Here is an 18,257-nt window from a genome sequence, read left to right on the forward strand (position 1 = left end):
GTGCGTGCACTCACCCCAAGAGAATACCAGATGTTTGATTAATCCACCTAATTGTTTTGTTTTAAGAGCTCAAAAGCTTCAGGTGAGAACACGAGTGTAATTTATGGACAAAATCATCCCAAAACAAAGAAATGGTGCATTACATATCTTAGCTGTAATTTCTTTTAAGCGCAGCATCAGTGGGATTACTTAACTGTTATCAGTAAACAGGACACTTGCACACTAATGTCATTAATGCTAACAAGCTTTGTGGCGTTGTGCATCGCAATGAATATCAGTAACTCAGGGGCAGCTGATTTTCATGCTAATGGCAGACAAAGTTTTCGAAATCTGACTTTGTTGCACATTGCAGCAGTAGAGATTCTATTTTTGAAAGGTATCTCAAGGGATTTAGTGTGATGGTGCTCACATCCAAAAACATTTTATTGATTTCTAACTGCTTGTATTTGCATGTGAAGGCACAGATATGAGATATGTTTTTATCCATTCAGTGCCAGCAAAGAGACGACTGCAAATCATCTGTGTGACCTGTAAATAAAGAGCTGAGACAGTTCGTCCAAGTAGATTTCAAAGGTAGATATTATGTATCATATAATCAAGTTGTGGCTGGTATGAATGTCTGTTAAAGTGATTCTCACCTACTGAGCAGAGATAGCAATCTCATCATGTATGGGACAATGTTTAAGAGTTGATGGGATTTGTAGCTTCGGGTGGAGATGTCTCCTTTTCATCATATCCAGGATTTTTGCGAAACACAATATGCCTTATCCATAAATTTGAGCTGCTCTTGTAATTCAAAATCCAGTCAGACTCCCTTGTAAATGAAATGAGTTCATCTATTCTTAATAAAGAGTGGTGAATTTGTTGCTCCCCGTGAAAAATGACAGGCTGCTAACAAATGATGCTGGCTGATCTTGACCTTGGCACACCTTCTTTGACTCCTGGTTGTTTTATAATCAATGTTGCCATTTGTCTTTGTCATTACTCTCATGGTAATTTGTAACTGCTGAGCTAGACAGCATTAAACTGGATATTAGAAATCTGCACTGAAACTGTGCGCATTGCCAGATTATTGCAGAAAGCAAAAAGATAAATGTCTGTTTTCACCATTTGCTATTAGTAATGGATGTCCAAGTGACAATCTACAGCTCATGAGAAATCCTTTCCCACAGAGGAATGTGATGCATTTCAACAACAATGACAAGACCAGTACAGAAAATTAAAATTCACGGTAAGAGACAACTCAGTACTCATTACACAGTTTGACACCTAAAATAAGGTACAGTGCAAGATTGCTACAGCAATAACTGCCTGGCACCAAGCACTGCATGCTACCCTTGGCAAAATATGAGGATCTCACAAATTACCACTTTAAATGAGAAATGCCACTTGATACTTCTGTGCAAGTGCGTGTGGGCTGTGGTGTTTTATGCTGCCACCTGGGCAGCTAGAGCCATGTGGAGAGCAGTTTGTATATCTGACATTTTAATATAATGCCCTCTAAAACGCCAACAACGGGAGAAACTATGGCTATGAAAATTAGAGGCATTGCCTCTGTGACACACTCGTTAGGTCCACCTTTTGTATAGAAAATGCTTGGCACAACTAAAATGAAATCTTATGTACACAAGCTGGTGGATTCTCGCAGCCAAGGGCCCCACATAGTTGACAAAGGACTTTAAAGCTAACAGCTGCTGATTAATCACGATGGGTCTAAATTACTGGCTGCCTCTCAACCGGGTATGGAGCTGGATGCCCAGCACACTAAGCACCTCCTTTGCATGTGCTTGACAGCTGCATAGACTAAGTGCCACTTCTGCCTATTTAGCTGCATCTTTCTACTGCTTCTACAGTAAGCCAAAAATAGCCTGTAAGCACAGTGTGTTTAAAATGCTATCCCACATTCTAATTCAGTTGTTAATTCGTTGGGAAAATGGTTCATAGTTGACTTTGGCTTCATGCTGCTATGACAATCTTAATGACTGGCATTCAGTCTACATATCACTATCTAAATCCTAAAGTTGCATACATTAGTCATAACCTAAATGATAAACAAAGCTAAGCTAAGCTTCCCACAGTGACTGTAACTAAGTCCTCCCTGTAGTTGCAGAATGCATGTAAGGCTTTTCTTCCATACAGCCCATTACATTCACTATATAAAAAGGATGTATTGTAATTCAAGGAGTAGAGCAGCAAAGGAGCAACCAAACGTTCTGTACTATGTGCACACTCCTGTGTGTTGACGAGTGGGAATCACCAGGTACCAGGTACTGGTGGGTCTGTACCGTTTGTGGTTGGTGTGTGGGCTGACAACATTGAGCCTCGCTGCAGGCAGAGCTGACAGGCGATCGCACTCACAGTCACTCGCTGTCTTCACGTTCAAACATACACAAGTAACACATCAACCAACTGGAACCTACAGTAGTGGAATAAATGAATGGCTCCTCCATCAAATTAGTACAACCCTACACTGACCGAACTTGTCGAGACTGCTGAATTTTGACAGTACTGTCCTCAAACCAGACAGCAAAAAGCGAAATGAAAAGGTTGAATTAAGCACTGAAAGTAAAACATAGTGGAGCAGCACACTGGCAGTGCCAAGCGCATTAAAATAATGCAAGCGGACGGTTCAAGTGCAAACATTAACTATTCAGAATGCTAAAATAATTGGCCTAATTCAGTTCTGTTATCTCTGTGGCGATGACAAAATTAGCCAGAAAGGACAATTATGATTATACAGTAGCAAATGCTGAAAATGGGAGACTGAGCCATGAAGCATGGATGTATGATTTATCGTTGTGGTAGTTATCAGAGAATAAATCTGCTACTGGTGAAATTCAGGTTGCTTTTTTCAACTGTGTGCTTCTACAATCCACTGTGAAGTTGGCAAATTTGTATTTTGTTCAGGTTGTATGTATTTTTACATTACATTAAATATTATTACATTTTTACATTGAGACAGCTTAAGACTAAGGATTTCTTAAGTTTTTCTACAGGTTACAGATGGTCTGACTTGAGTTCATGTAGGATTAGAAATATTTTTTATCTCAATAACAATTATGGAGTATATTAGTTGATTTGAACATGATTTGTTTTTGTTGGCTTTCATTTTCATTAAATTCAGGTCTTCAGTCTCAAAGATAGTGCAGGTAAAGTTTTAACAAGGTAAAACGTTTCTAAAGCACAGAAGAGCATAGAGACCATTTTATTGTTTATACTTGTAATAAATTGGATGATGCACGGTTCCAAATCTACGCACCAGATGTCTTTGATTTTTTTTTTTTTTTTTTCTGTATAGTTTAATTTCCTCTGTGTATTTCTCATCATCTGAGTTCATATGCAATTCTCTTTGCAGTTATCAGTCCAGTAAGGGTTCATATCAAGGCCTCCCTGTCCACTGCTAAAAAGGAAACAAACTTCCCCTCCCACTTTGCATCCATACATTATTAAAAAACAATAGTTTTAGACTAAATGCTTAGTTGTCAAAATGCCAGTTCCTGTTGTCAACAAATGCGATTCCAGAAGTGGAGATACCACAGCTGACATGAGTCATCCAAATTGGACTACCAGCTCTATGTTCACTGTTCATCCCTCCATGGTAGGCATAAAAAGGAACTATTGCATGATTGAGTTGTATTGCACAGCGCAGCATTACACCACAGAAAGGTCTGGATATTGTTGAGAATTGTCTGAACTGTGAAGTATGACTTGCAGAAAGGGACATGCTGTACCCAAGCTGCTTTTACACTTCAAATTCCAAACTACACAAATAACCTTGTAAGTTTTTTTTTTTTTTTTTTCTACGACTCTGTGTCCAATTTTGACATTGAAAAAGTAATTTCTCATGATGTGGGTTTCCAGTACTGTCAACTACACTGTGAATGAAAAAAAAAAAAAAAAAATCTTTCAACCGCTTTCAGCTCACTGGTCCATGTGGTTGAGTTCCAACAGCTCTCACCAAATCCTTCCATAAACCATGGTCAGCCGTATTCATTAAATGAACTTGAACGGGCCAAATGTGACACTCACTGCAAAATGATGGCAAGCCAAAGAGCACACTTGACTTTTGAAATTGAACATGTAGCAATCTAATCTCACCCCCCTAGTGGTCAACAACTTGCTTAATGCAGCTGTACAAGCTTCTCCTGTAATGTGTAACGTGTAGATGTTTGGGATTGCTCCTAACCATGTGCTAACAAAGTTAATGAGACATGGATAAGTTGATGTACTGATCTGCTGAAGTGATGAATAGCAATATGAGGTGGCCATATTCTTATAGTTCAGGGCAGCTAAATTATGAAGAAATCAACTTTGGTGACCTGAACATATTTTTTAATCACTGCTCACCAGAAACTACACAAAATTGTATAAAATGCTTGCTTTTAAAAGGCAACACCAATTGTTCTGTCAGCAGCTGCAGCAGAGATGAGGGCCTATCCTTGGAGCACCTGTCTTGTAATTGTCAAAAGGAAGTGGATGTCTGTGTGCACGTACATGTGTGCGTGTGTGTGTGCATGTGCGTCCAAAATGTGGGAGTATATCTTGATCCACAGCAGCTGTCCCTCAAGCACAATGACAAGCACGCTCATTCAAACACTCTTTGTGTAAAGTAGAATAGAATCCGATCTGTTCTATTTTCAGATGGAGCCAAATCCTATTTGTTTTTTTTTTTTTCTGTCCCAACAATACTGCTCCCTAATCACATTAACACTGTTGATGCGAAAAGTTGAGTAGACATAAAATGAGCACTTTTATCAGCAGTCCTGCATGAATCATACATTTCATTTCATTTCATTTCATTTCAATCATTTTCTCTTCAAATTTAAACTTTGGTATACTGAAATGACATTTGTGAGGCAGTTTGTAATCATGTTTCCTTTATTAATGGAATTTTCTTTATGATGTCCATATCCTTATCATACTGGCATTCCATTATATTTCAGAGTGCTTATTAAAAAGAACTAATCAGAGGTCTTGGGGGCCATCATTCTTTCACTGAACATTAACTGCTTTTGCCAGCAAAACAATGTCACACACTAAGTGACATGCTCACCTCTAAATGGACAAAGCACAAATCCAGAAAGTGGAGGTAAAATTAAGTCTTAATGTTTGAAAGTCCCCTTCACCCAGAGAGAATATGCTTGACAAAAGAGGCATAGTTGATGCACCCATTGGCATCCTCCTGTCCAGCCATCAGTCTGTCCACCTCGTCTTCTGTCATCCTTTCCCCCAGAGTTGCCAGCACATGACGCAGCTCTGCTCCCATGATGGTGCCATTGCCTTCCTTGTCAAAAACTCTGAGCCCCTCCACAAAATCCTCAAAGTTGCCTTGATCTTTTGCACGGGAAATATGCTGCAGCATTGGCAAAAAGGTCTCAAAGTCCACCATTTTAGTGCTCATGTCCTCTGGCCGTGGTTTCCCGAGCACTTTGAGCACATCTGCATTGGTAGGGTTCTGGCCCAGAGCTCGCATCACGTCTCCGCACTGGGCGTACGTGATCTTCATTTCTCCGGTTGGGGTGCGGTCGAACAAGGTAAAGGCCTCCTTGAACTCCTCAATCTGGTCAGCGCTGTACTCAAGAGTGATGCTTTTGGGATCAAACGCAGGCTCCTTGGGTGGCTCAGGCAGTGGCTCTGGAGGAGGAGCTGGCTTAGCAGCTGGAGCCGCATCTTTCTTTGGCTCTGGCTTTTTGGGCTCAGGTTTCTTTGGTTCAATCTTCTTTGGTGCCATGTTGTTAAGGGATTCAAAGGTGAGCCGGAACTTGTTGAGAAACAAGCAAGAGTCTGAAGGGATTCGAAGTGATTCCCAAGCACAGAGGGTCACCTCTTCCTCCAAAGCTTTTATATGTGCTGTGTCTAGGGAGCAAGATAGCAATTTCCAACAGCACACCTATAAAAGGAAGAAACCTGAAATAGATTCCCATAGCAAGTGATGTCAACATTAAGTATTGTTCTCAGCTGCTGTCATCTAGCCGACAGGGCTATTTGCTGTCATTAGCGAGGGTCCAGTTGCATTAGGCTGAAAATGCTCTGTCTCTCTGATGGACAAAGGGATCAGAGTACAGCCGGTATATGAGCCCATGAGGGAGAGAGACCAAAATAGCTTTGCTCGCTAACTGGTGAAAGTCTGGGAATCACTGCTTTCTGGAACAATGCTTTTTTTTCTTTTTGTCTGTGTGTGTGTGTGTGTGTGTTTGTCTGTGTGTGTTCCTCCAGAATATTGTTGTGGCAAACTCACAAATAGTTAATTATTTTATGTAAGAGGTCTCTGGATGGATCGGTGCGCTTTGGGACTTGCTATGATGTATTATTTTTATAATAAGAGGAGGGCATCCCTTTTGAGAAAATAACGTGATAGGGCTTGAGGGAAATGTATTAAACCTGCCTTAGAATTTATGTAACAGCTTTATAGTTTTTTAAGAGACAGAAGGTCTGCCAAACCTTTTTTCAATGAGAAATGTGTCTGGATAGTATCAGTGCTCAATGATACGTTTGGGGATTTTGGCAATTTCTCATTTCCCAGATAAATGATCACTTGCATTTTCCATCCTGTCACTGAGTGGCTTAGCTCCACCATATTTAGGAACCTGGCAAGCTCTCACAGATCTGAAAGGGACTCTTAATTAATGCTTTATTAAAGACTGATGTACTGGAAAGGTCAACCAGTTAAGCCCATAAATGTTAAAAATACATTCAGTGCCAGCAGCAATTGTGATTCCGTATATCTGTTGTCTGCTGCAGGTGCCTGATTAGAGCACTCAAGGCATATTCCAAATAAATATAGATCATTTCTACTTGAAAAAGAAATAGGATTTTAAAAAAAAATACATTTTTAATTTGCTTACATGATTATGTCGTGCTTTAACGAAGATACTGGTTATTCAGATGTTTGACTGGCAGCATCCTGTGTGCTTTGAATATGTCCATTGTCTGCATATTCCCATGCTCAACTCTGTATACACTATAGTATATCTTGCACGGTTACAAGGTGAAAGCAAGCGAGGCAATTCCATTATGTGTCTAGTTTATAAATACGTAATATGTCACTTGGCTTTATGTAGATGACTGCTCTGTAATACCCTTCAGTGAATGATAAATGAACCAACAAAACATTCATTTCATTTATGGGAGGGTATATATGGGATGTGCAGTTCTGTGCCACAATTTTAATCACAGCAACTTTAATTTTATGCATGCATCACAGTTTATCAACTCACTTTAAGACAGCTAAAGCCCGCCATGCGATAATCGCATTTACCCTTCTCTGTCTTCATGCCAGTCCCCCTTGATCCGTCAATCAAGAGTCCTTGGATAGTGTAGTTAAAGTGTGCAGATGTGTGTATGTGTGGGTGTGTATGCATGTGTGAGAGTGTGTGTGTGTATGTCTGTATAGTTGTCCTTACCCTAAGATCATTATCTCCTTTCTCTTTGCTTTTGAGGTCACATGGCTAGTAAAACTGACAGCTAATTTGTCGTCTTTTGGTGTGCGTGTGGGAATGTGCACATTTGTGCCTGACAGAAACAAAGACTGAGACCTGCGAGGGAGGCCGAATGGAATACCTATACTGAAATGCCGTATATGTAAGATTCAAGGTATTTCCCTCATGGTCATTACAGAATAAAAATAAATGACAAAATGGTTCAATCTCTTACCTCATTTGCTATCCTCTTCACTTGGATGGGTTACTCACTGGTAATGATTACCGTCATTTCGCCCACCAAAAGGTTCAAATTAATCCATATATATCAATCACACCTGCTTTCATGATAGTACCTTCTGCTAAGAGCCATTTAATCCTCTCACATTCAGAGTTATGGTGTCTGTTGGTTGGCGTCTTTGAATTTCAGCAAAGGTAAACCCCATGTTGAATGGACCGGTGAGTAACTTGACATCAAACAATGGTTTCACAGAGAAACAAACCATTGCAGTCAGTTTTGTGTCTTGAGCATCTGAGCAAAACTCTGGAGCAGAAGCTTTGTCAAGCTGTCACTCAGGTGCACACAGATGTGATGCTGGCTAGATAGGTCATGGAGGGACAGACTTGTCATTGTTCCTGCTTGCCATCAAACTTCCTTCAAACAAGGCTTCAGTCAGCCCTCTGCTCTTGCAGCAACTGAACCAGTCGATTACTGCTTTCAGCATGAGAAGTCAAACAATTCATAATTTCACTGGTCCGTACAATCTTTAAAGAGCTGTCAGCTGTCTGCACATGCTGAACGGAGCTGTTTTATCTCAGACTGTTGTTTCCTGTGTTCCATAGCTGGCAATAACATAAAGAAGCCAAACTCCATAAGTGACAGTGCATGGCAGTTTTACAGTGTTACGACCAAGTGTCCAGGCAGGCGTAAACCAAATCGCGTTCTTTCAAATTATATTGAAGATGTAGTCACTGCAGATAGAACAGAAACTCATGGGTATGTCAAGGAGCTGACAGCACAATTGCAAAGAAAGCAGGCACTGGATGACACTACAATCACGTCGAGGGAGATATGATTAAAACCCAGGATATGACTCATATGTCCATTATTAGAGCACACATAAATACATTCACTGCTGGGTCTCTCGGTGATGTGGTATATGTCTATTCCAGTCTTTCTTTACTAAATACTGATACCTTCATGCTACAGTAACCCGTATGGGTTTGTAGGGGCTCTAGGGTCTGCAATGTAAACACTAATGGTTCTTCTTAACAGATGTTGAAGTTAGTGGTGTCATTTTGTGGTATAGTGGGTTATCCTTATTTTTAAAGCTGCACTAATCAATATATTTTTACATTTACAATGAGTCAAATAAGTATGTGTAATATAAAAGAGAATTATTCCTAAATCTACAAGCTCTCTGCAGCTTTTTAGCTTCTTTTAGACCATAGTTTTGGTTTTATAGCTTTCATCAACCCAGTTTACAACTGAAATTATTTCAGTCTGTAATGAAAAGTAATGGAATAAAGTTGATTATGTCACAGCTATGTAGTTGGTCAGCTTGTGGGCAAACAAAAGAAAATATTGCAATATTGCCCATAGTCTAACTCACAATAGCTTTTCTGAGATATCGTTGAGCACAAAAAAATCTATACTATTTGGTGGATAGAAAACCATATCCACCAGATCCCTCCATATAGTCAGTCATTTCCCTCTAACTCCATTGGGTAACTCGTGTGTGGGTGACTGTCTGCTTGCATGCCTGTGTTTTTGTGGAGGTCTTCAGAGTGTTTGTTTATATCTGTGTAACCAGGCGGAGAGAGGGTGGTCAAAGACAGCAAGCCCTTAATCCCTGAGATAACACTGGGAATGAGGGCAGGCAGACCACTGGTCTGCTGTGGGCTAATAAAAGACAGCGTTTGAGACAGCGGTTACATTCCTCCTATAGCCCTGACAGAGTGTGACTCAGGCGTTAAAGATTCAACGTTTTGCTAACTGGCTAAAAGGGGAAGCAGCCCTGAGTTCTTCCTTCCCTCTGGAGCCCTCCGTTTTATGAGGAATTATTTCACTCAACTCAGATGACAAACACAACACTAAAATGAGTGATTTATTGTCATTATTGATTCCTGTCTGTGTGTGAGACAAAAAAATAAATAAATAAATATAGAAAATAAAACTTTATTTGCCCTTGAAAAATCAAATCAAATCAATCTGCTGCTCCATACCAAAAGCCAGCTACTGTACTTAAACATTTACGTCTTGCTAAAAATACTAGAAATTGGTGGAACTAATATGTGAAAACAACTATAAATACCCAGCAGCTGCTTATCAAGATTCAATTATGTGTTGACAGTGAGGTATTTATTGCCTAACATTAATGCCCACCCCAACTGCTGCCACTCCAAACAGGCAACTTCCAGAGATGTAGCGCTTACTTGAATCAGCTAATCTCAGATAGGAATCAATTCCTCTATTTCATGGTGTCCTGTAGCGCGCAGTGAACAGCCACACGAAACTTTTCTTATGTGTCCAGTAATAATATTGCGTTGTTATAATGGAATGACTGTTGCAGGAACCAGCTTGCAGACATCTGTGTAAACAATTTAATTAAGACCATGTTTGATGAATTATAGCTGGTGAAGGCACTGCCTGTTCTAATACTTCAGTTTCTTAATTACACCAGACATCCATGTGTTCATTCGCCTTGCCTGCCCTACACTCCCCCCCCCCCCCCCCCTTGCTCACAATGATAGAAATTGAAAAACTACAAAAGGGAAAGTGCATTTCACACTCTACTGAAGCAAAGCAAGCAATTTGAAATTAATCAAAACACAATAAGTTTACAACATGATAAAGAGGCGCTGTATATGAAATGAGGGGAGTCAATTTGTGATACTCAGCCCAATGTTTTATATTACATTTAAAATAGTAGTGGCCAAGAATTGCATTTGGACTAATTACACTTTAGGTGAGGAATTAAAAATATTTACATTATAAAAAGAAAAAAAAAACATTCTTTTGAGTAAATGGAATCTGCAAATACTCTTTTCACAGATGAATAACAGACAGCGCGTGTTTCCGAATAAAGCCCTCCGGCACAGAGAATTTTGTGTCTTTCATGCAGAGTTATATATAGAGGCGACCTTTGTCGTAAAAGAAAAAAAGGTACGCCATCAGTGAAGCCAAGCATTGAATGTCAGCACTCATAACAATAGCACTGACTTAACCTAGTGAACCTTGAATCAGAGAAGAGCACATTTCACGCTCAGGGTCAGATTATCATATGTGATTCAGACAATCAGTGTATCTTGTTTCCTTTGAGAGGCCCATCAGATCCACCAGCCCAGTTAAAAAAAAATCAGGTGGAGTTATATTCAGGGCCTTTAGACAGACGAAAGAACAGCACAGAAAGTTACAGAAATGACCTAAAATTGACTCCTAGAATTCAAAAGTAATTACAAAGTAACTTGAAAATATTGTAGTTCGATGAGCTGTGTTATGCGTTTGAAATTTTTACACATTTCTTGTTAAATTTCTTTGCCGCTGTGTTTAAAATTTAATAGCCTCTCCTGCCAACACACCATGACTGTGTGATGACTTAATGATAAAATGAACTTGCAGAATTTCAATATGCTGAGATACACTCTATCAACTTTATAGTCTCCGTTTGTTTCTTGTCAGATAAGGTACCTCTGTCTGCTCCAAACAATGGCTGGGGGATCACAGCGCACATCCCCCTCAGGAATGAGCACTATGCCTCCTTCTCACAAGCTTGGCTTGGAATTCTGACGGGGAGATTAGGGAAGTTTCCAGGCTATTCATAACCCCCCCGCCATATTCTCCACAGAGTACTTGGCTTGGTGGCAGAATCCTCTCCTGCTCAGCTGGACTGGTCTATTTCCGATGTGCCTCTGATGCCGTGTTTGGAGCGTGTCTCTGAATGGCTTGTACCTGTTTATCCCAGCAGCACACAGGCTTATGAGATGTTTTCCTCGAAGCTTACCAGGTGCTTTTCTCAGCTGGAATGCTTGTATGTTTAATTCAGACCCTTAATCCTAACAAAAGTGGACCAAACATGTTTTTGGATTGCTTTCACTATCTACCACAGAAACGTGGACTCTAAACTTTAACTTTTTTGCATCTCCTCTTGTTCGTCTGTCCCTCTCTGCAAATCAGCTGCGTCTGTGCTCAAGCAATGCATTCCGGCCAAAAAGAAAAGACTCCATGGCCATTATACAAACCAGAATGTATTTTCATACGGAAAACACATTTGCATTGAGCCATATGACATTTGTAACAGCCAGTCTTATCCATCCATACGAAAATGCTATGTGAATAAAGAAAGCTGCTCGAAGAAACATTTCCAGTAACTAGTTAGTGAAATATTGACATGACGCACAGATGCTGTGGCAATTATATCTGGATTTGTTCGGTTCATATTTCACTCCCGAGTTGTACTTCAGAGGTGGATCAGTGTTCTGTTAAGTTTTTTTTTCTTTTTTTCACCAGCGTGTCATTAGTTTGACATGTTTAGTAGTGACAGATTTGGCGTCATCCCTGCAAAGAGCTGTTGTTAAAGGCATATTTCAGTGGTCTGCATGCAGAATTCAACACTCGTCAATGTCAGATTGCTCAATTTGTTATTCTAATTTCATTAGAGCTAATGTGTTGCTCTTGATTTTCAAATGAGGTTTTGATGTTTTCTTGTGGACACCAGGAGGAACGTTCCCTCACTGCCAGCTTATGAGGATCAAATAAATACCAAATAGCTCAAACTGGCTCTTCATCTAATTTGGGATTATTATGTGGACAGGATTAAAACACAAGGGGCACAGTAAGTGAGCATATTGAGACACAATGTTTTGATGATAATTTGTATTTAATTCAGTGAACCACACTTTGCCATAAAGTAATGACTTCTTCACTTAAAAAACAAAACGAAACAAAAAAAAACCTTTTGGCTTTTTCCAGTCACAGATTATTTCTAATTAAAATAACGATATTGGCTGCCATGATAAATGGAAAACAGATGTGAAGTCTGACTGTATACATTAAACACACAACTACCACTGTCCAATAGTTTGACTTTCTTAGCAAAAATCCTTCTGTCACTGGTCAGTTTAAACTACAGACCTTTATTGACTCACTAAACATACTCCAGCCACAGTAGTCTGGTTTTCGCCCGGGTCACAGCTCAATAACAGCTGCAGTTTCAACCCCTGGATTAAGAACTATTTTGTGCTGCCCTCTCATTGACCTCTCAACCATCAATCATGAAATACTCCACAAACTACAGTCTACAGGCCAAGATGAAGCCACACTTAAATGGACCCTGTTACCATTAGAAATGGGCTTCCACAGGGCTCTATCATTGGTCCATTTCAGTTCGCATTATACATAAATCTAATTCTACCAAAGCAATAGTTGAATGTCCATTTCTTTTGCTAATGACGCTATTTTCACGTCCCAGGTTCCACCCCAGCCGAGGCCCTGACTTCTCTGTCTGCCTTTGAGGCTTTCCAGTCATCACTTCTCAATCGCAGACCTCCACCTCCACCAGTGACTCAGACTATTGCTGCCATTCCAATTTTAAATGGCACATAGATTACCCTTGTTAAGTCATACTATCTTTCAAGATTTGTATTCAACATCTGACTTAAAAATGAAAAGATCAAACCCGACTATCTGTCTTTTTCTGACAGGAAAACTACTGTGCAGTCAGTCTTCATGTCTGTCCTCGACTATGTGTTGTCATGCTGCCCCATTAACACTTCAGCAGCTAAACCCTGTGTGCCATGTGTGACAAATTTCATACTTATCACTGTTCTCTGTATTACACTGGTGGGATGGCAGTTCTTACAGTCAAGAAGAAACAGTGATCTCATGTTATTAATCTATAAGACTCTGCTGCTCCAAACTACCTCACATCTCCTTTCTCACCTAAATATAGTACAAAATCCTGGAACTACTTAACCTTAGGTAACCCTTATGTACGCACTAATATGGGCAGAACTCGTTTGAGGTAGAAACCTACGTCCCCCAGAGTCCTACATCCCCCTTGGGGATAAATATGTTTTTTATGATTCTTGCAACTGTGTTTATGAATTTCTTGTTTATTGTGTAATTGTGTTGTTTCTGTTTGTTGATTGTGTTCTTGTGCCTCTTGTTCTCAGGGTGCTCTTGGAAGAGATTTTAATCTCAATGATACAGAGGCCGACAAGAGGAAATGTGCTGCACTGGCCCAAAACAGCTTCAGAAATGATGCCAATTCCAAAACATATTTAAAAAAAATTCAACAAAAAGTACAACAACAGCAAACAAACTGCTGTTGTAGGTTTTCAGAGTTTGTGAGTTTTAGACTTTGTATTTGCAGCATGTTTGCTGTTAATGTATTTGTTTTGGCTTTCTGCAACACGCTTTTCATTTGCAGCACATTTCTGTTGTATTAGTTTTGGGTTTTTGTATGTGTTTTGGAATTGGCGTCGTGTCTGCAGCTGCAGCACGTTTCTCCTAATGGAAATGTTTTGGGCCGTTGCAGCATGTTTGCCCTCGTCGGCCACCGTACAATGAGACTGCCTGATTAAATAAAGATTAAATTAAAAATAAATTGGAAAAATATGAAATCTGAAATCTGAAATGGGACAAAGAATATTAAACACCTGTTGTAAACAGTTGCAACAAGACAGCTAAATAGGACAAATATATGTAGATACATAGGATACACCAACTTTTTAGAAAAATTTCATTAACTCCCTCTTAGCCGAAACACATGGAAAGTCAAAGCCTACGCTCTCCATTGATGATCACTGTTGGAAGGGCTGGTTCTACCTCAAACCACAGCGTCTGGTCAGGCATGCATGACCACACAAGGTCAGTTTTTGGGCAACAGAAGAAGCAATCACATACATAGGCTCGTCTTTGACAAATCTGGGGCTTCATCCAACAAAGCCAGTGACTCTGTCCAGCTGTAGATGTGACCACGGAGCAGGACGGAGGATATTCATGCTTTTGTACTGGCAAGAATACTTAGCAGACTGTGGCTGATTCTCCTGAGGAAACAAGTGAAGCCTCTGAAATGTTATGCTGTTCAATTAGCTACTACAAGATCCTGCTTTTCTGCAGTAGATGTAAAAACACTAGACACAGGATCCTAAAGTAAGTGTAAGTAATTGCCTGTTACGACAAAGGCCTAGACTAATAAAATAAATGCAATAAATGACAAAAGACTGGGGGGAAAAAACAGTTTTTTGTATTCAGATGAAATATTATATTTATCTGCATCTGTCTCTGTTGGTCTTTGGAAAGTGAGATAATAGCTTTTGTAATCTGGTTTGCTGAACAAACGCTTGTGTATCTGATCATACCGCATCAACATTCAGCAACTTTCTTTTACTGCTTCCATTTTCTAAAGCATTGTGGGGGACTGGGTCTATCCAGCATGTACAGGACAAAACGGTACGGTCTGGAAATGCTGATTCTCTGTTACAGGGTTAACACCCACAGACAAACAAATACTGCCCTCCGCTACCGTCTGCAATTTAGAGTTTCCAAATAACCTACGATGCATTTTCACCGTGGGAGGAAACCGGAGCACCCGCAGGAGAGACTCAAAGACGCACAGAGAATGCTAAATCTAACATTTATGACACAAGCAATTTATAGGTGCAAAATGTGAGATTTCTTCCAAAAAGTGGTCATTGGATCATAGTTACTGACATTCTTTAAATGCATACTGTGCAAGGGGCATGCCAGGGCAGCACATATGTGACTGCAGCTGCATCCCACGGGTGACTGGAGTTGTTGTGGGGGTACACTGCTGCTGCACGAGCAGAGGAGCACTAACATTAGGTCTCAGCAGAGTATGTCACACAAAAACCTACATCTGTATTCCCCCTGTACTTGTTAAATTGTTCAGACTGGAAGAAGAGGCAGAACTGGCTGTTATGTGTCTCTGCGGGTTTGTGTGTTTAAGCGCTGGTGGCTCCAGCCGTCCGAGTGCCTAACGCCACTGCATTTACTAACATGATGTCATATCTGTAAAACTAATTTTAAGAGGATAACATGCATTTGGTCTTTCATTAAAAAGGCTCTGTTCTTCAGCTGACTGTAAAGTCTTGGAAGTCAGAATATGAACACGCTCGGGGATCAGGAATGCGCACTGTATTTTTGTAGTGCGTCTCTCTGCCACTGGCATTAATTAGATTGCTATACCAATGCCCTGTGCCTCTGCAAAACTGCTCACATTTTTCACAATATGCCTGAGGATGTAGACAGGTGATACATTCATACTTTCCATCTTTGTAGATGCAAATGCAAAGACAATTTACCAAGTCAAACTTTACTCAGGAAATATGGGAAGAGCATTTTCCTTTTTGCTGATGATATATTTTTTTAATTCAATCTTTCATGCCTACTCTGTCTTTGAGGATTTCAAGCTATAAATTTAATGGGAACTAATCAGTCCTCCTGCCCTTTCCCAAGAAGGAGATGGACATTATAAATGTCACAAAGATAAAACACTTTAATTATCTAAGTCTTAAATGAATTGCTTCATCTCTGCCAAAGAATTGCAATGTCTTCTGTTGGGATGTAGCATCAAATTTGGATAGTTGGTTAATCTGCCAGTGTCACATCAGGCCAGAATCCCAATAATTAAAAATTAATGTGCTTCCTTGTCTACATTTCCTGTGCTCCAAGCTTGCATTGGCAACACTGCATGCTTTTTGGAAGACACTACACTCATTCTCGCTCAAGTTTAAACACAACACTCTGCATTCAAGAGTCATTTGTGCTCCAATCTCTTACAGAAGTGACCTGTTCTGCCCAGGATACATACTTGTGCTGCATGGCATACTTTTATAGAGGAGATTAATGGAATTCATTCTGAAAACAAATACATAAAATCATACTTGAAAACAGAAGATTATGTGCATGCATTCTGTGCACACTCAGGTTAGAGGAGGATCATGAACTGTGGAGGACAAATGTCATTCTTGAAGAAATCTCTCACAGGTGAGTGGATGCATTTTGAAGAAAGCCTTCTTGTTTATAATGAAAAAGGGTAAAACGACTCACATTCAGCTCCAAAAAGCACTGCCGCCAATCAGGCCTGCTCAACTTCATCCATGTAAAGAGCAAGCTTCTGGACACAGTTATTCAGGGACAGATATTTTTATCAGTTACATTAGCTAACCACCTCCCAGTTTTTGCTTAATTAACTTGCCAGAAAGTCACCTGCCCTAAATTTAGAGACGATCACAGGAGGAAAACATTTTATTTTTCAACATAGGTACTGGTACTATAAATACACATATCTCTCGTAACACTTTCAGACTGACAGTTTCACAGCAGCAAAGCTTTGGAACCACAACCCCTAAACATTTGTGCACTAAACATTAAAGGCAAACTAAGAAATCCATTACAAAAGTCAGAAACCACAATGGCTTGGGTTTAAAGTTTTTAAACTGCGTAAAGTTTGTAAAGTGCAAAGTTTTTGAGCTCTTTGTGATGTTTTGCATCTCTTTTCTCTTGTGAACGGTTTAATGGCTGCATTTATATTGTGTTTTTATCCCAAGTGCTTTACATTCACATTCACCTCTCATTCATTCATTCACACACATAACACACACACACACACACTGCACAAGGTATGGGCCTGACCATCGGGAGCACTTTGGGGCTCAGTGTCTTACCCAGGGACACTCGGACATGTGGATAGTAGGAGCTGGGGACAACTAAAACTAAGTTTAATTAACACAGTATAGTTGCAGGATGTGGATGTTTGTTTGTCCCAGTAAAACAAGCACCGCCATACCTAAAGACAATTTGCCACATGTTACAGGCAATCACCATATTTTCCCCTTCACTGAGTGATAGTGAGCACATTCTTTTCAGGTGATGTTAGGTACACATTTTCTGTGATACATGAAGAATTACGGGGTACCTTAGAGAACCTTTAAGAGTCTCATCCACTTGAGAAACATGAATGGATCAGAGATAGAGCCTTCATTTGTTTGCTTACCATTACATTACATTTTGTATATACAAAGGACACACAAATGTGGCAGAGGTTAAACAAATGGCTTGAACTTGAAATGAACTGAATCAGTTCGCTCTGTTTTCATACCCCAACCTCAGAGACGCTTGCAGTTATCCAGCATCTCAATGCATGTAAAAAAATGAATTTAGTACATGAGAATATACACAAGTCAGACAAAGTGGCAAGGCAAAAAGAAAACAAATCAGACAGCAAATATGCACGGTGCTGACAGGGCCTTTCATTTTTGGCAGGTGCTCATGCTATATCAATCGTTTAAAGCATGAGATTTTTATTGATCTAAATGGTATGCACGGGTAACAGCTGGGGCCACTGCATCAAATTGTAATGAATGCTTAAATAAGGACAGAGATGATGATGAGAAATACAGAGGCCTGCTGGGATATTACACCTCCCAAGGTAACATGGCAGGATACCAACTAATGTCTGCCATGGGTGTGTGCTGTGATCATGCAGGAGAAGGAATTGCTATCATGTCCTTAAATCATGTGGTTAACAATTCTTCTGTGAACGTGTAATTGGTGCAGCTCTTGCTGAGGTTAAGAACGCTTTTATTCAGTCTTCTTGTTAAAAAATGCGTCAGTCTTAGCTCATTTCAGTGTCTTATAGTGCTTTGCATTGTGAGTGGACAGGTTACATGCCCTCTACCCTAATCAAAAACAGTTCAACCTAATAAGCAGGTGAGGACGAGGCTTGGTGCAAAGAGTGGAATGCCGTGAAGAAATCACCAAGGAAGAATAATGAATACATGAAAAATCACACATGTATTTATCTTGAATCT

At 40.0% G+C, this 18,257-nt stretch overlaps 1 protein-coding gene across 1 annotated transcript; it reads right to left on the reverse strand.

The window, feature by feature from the left end:
- Positions 1-4,952: 4,952 nt before the first annotated feature.
- On the reverse strand, positions 4,953-5,798 carry LOC143337986 (myosin light chain 3). The gene has a single exon (XM_076758049.1). The coding sequence runs from the start codon at positions 5,729-5,731 to the stop codon at positions 5,123-5,125; it is 609 nt and encodes a 202-aa protein (XP_076614164.1). The 5' UTR covers positions 5,732-5,798; the 3' UTR covers positions 4,953-5,122.
- Positions 5,799-18,257: the final 12,459 nt, after the last annotated feature.

Source organism: Chaetodon auriga, chromosome 19 (assembly GCF_051107435.1).
Source record: "Chaetodon auriga isolate fChaAug3 chromosome 19, fChaAug3.hap1, whole genome shotgun sequence".
Classification (NCBI taxonomy): Eukaryota; Metazoa; Chordata; class Actinopteri; order Chaetodontiformes; family Chaetodontidae; genus Chaetodon; species Chaetodon auriga.

Coding starts and splice junctions, on each gene's coding strand:
- LOC143337986 (XM_076758049.1), bottom strand. CDS start 5,731: ATGGCACCAAAGAAGATTGAACCAAAGAAACCTGAGCCCAAAAAGCCA.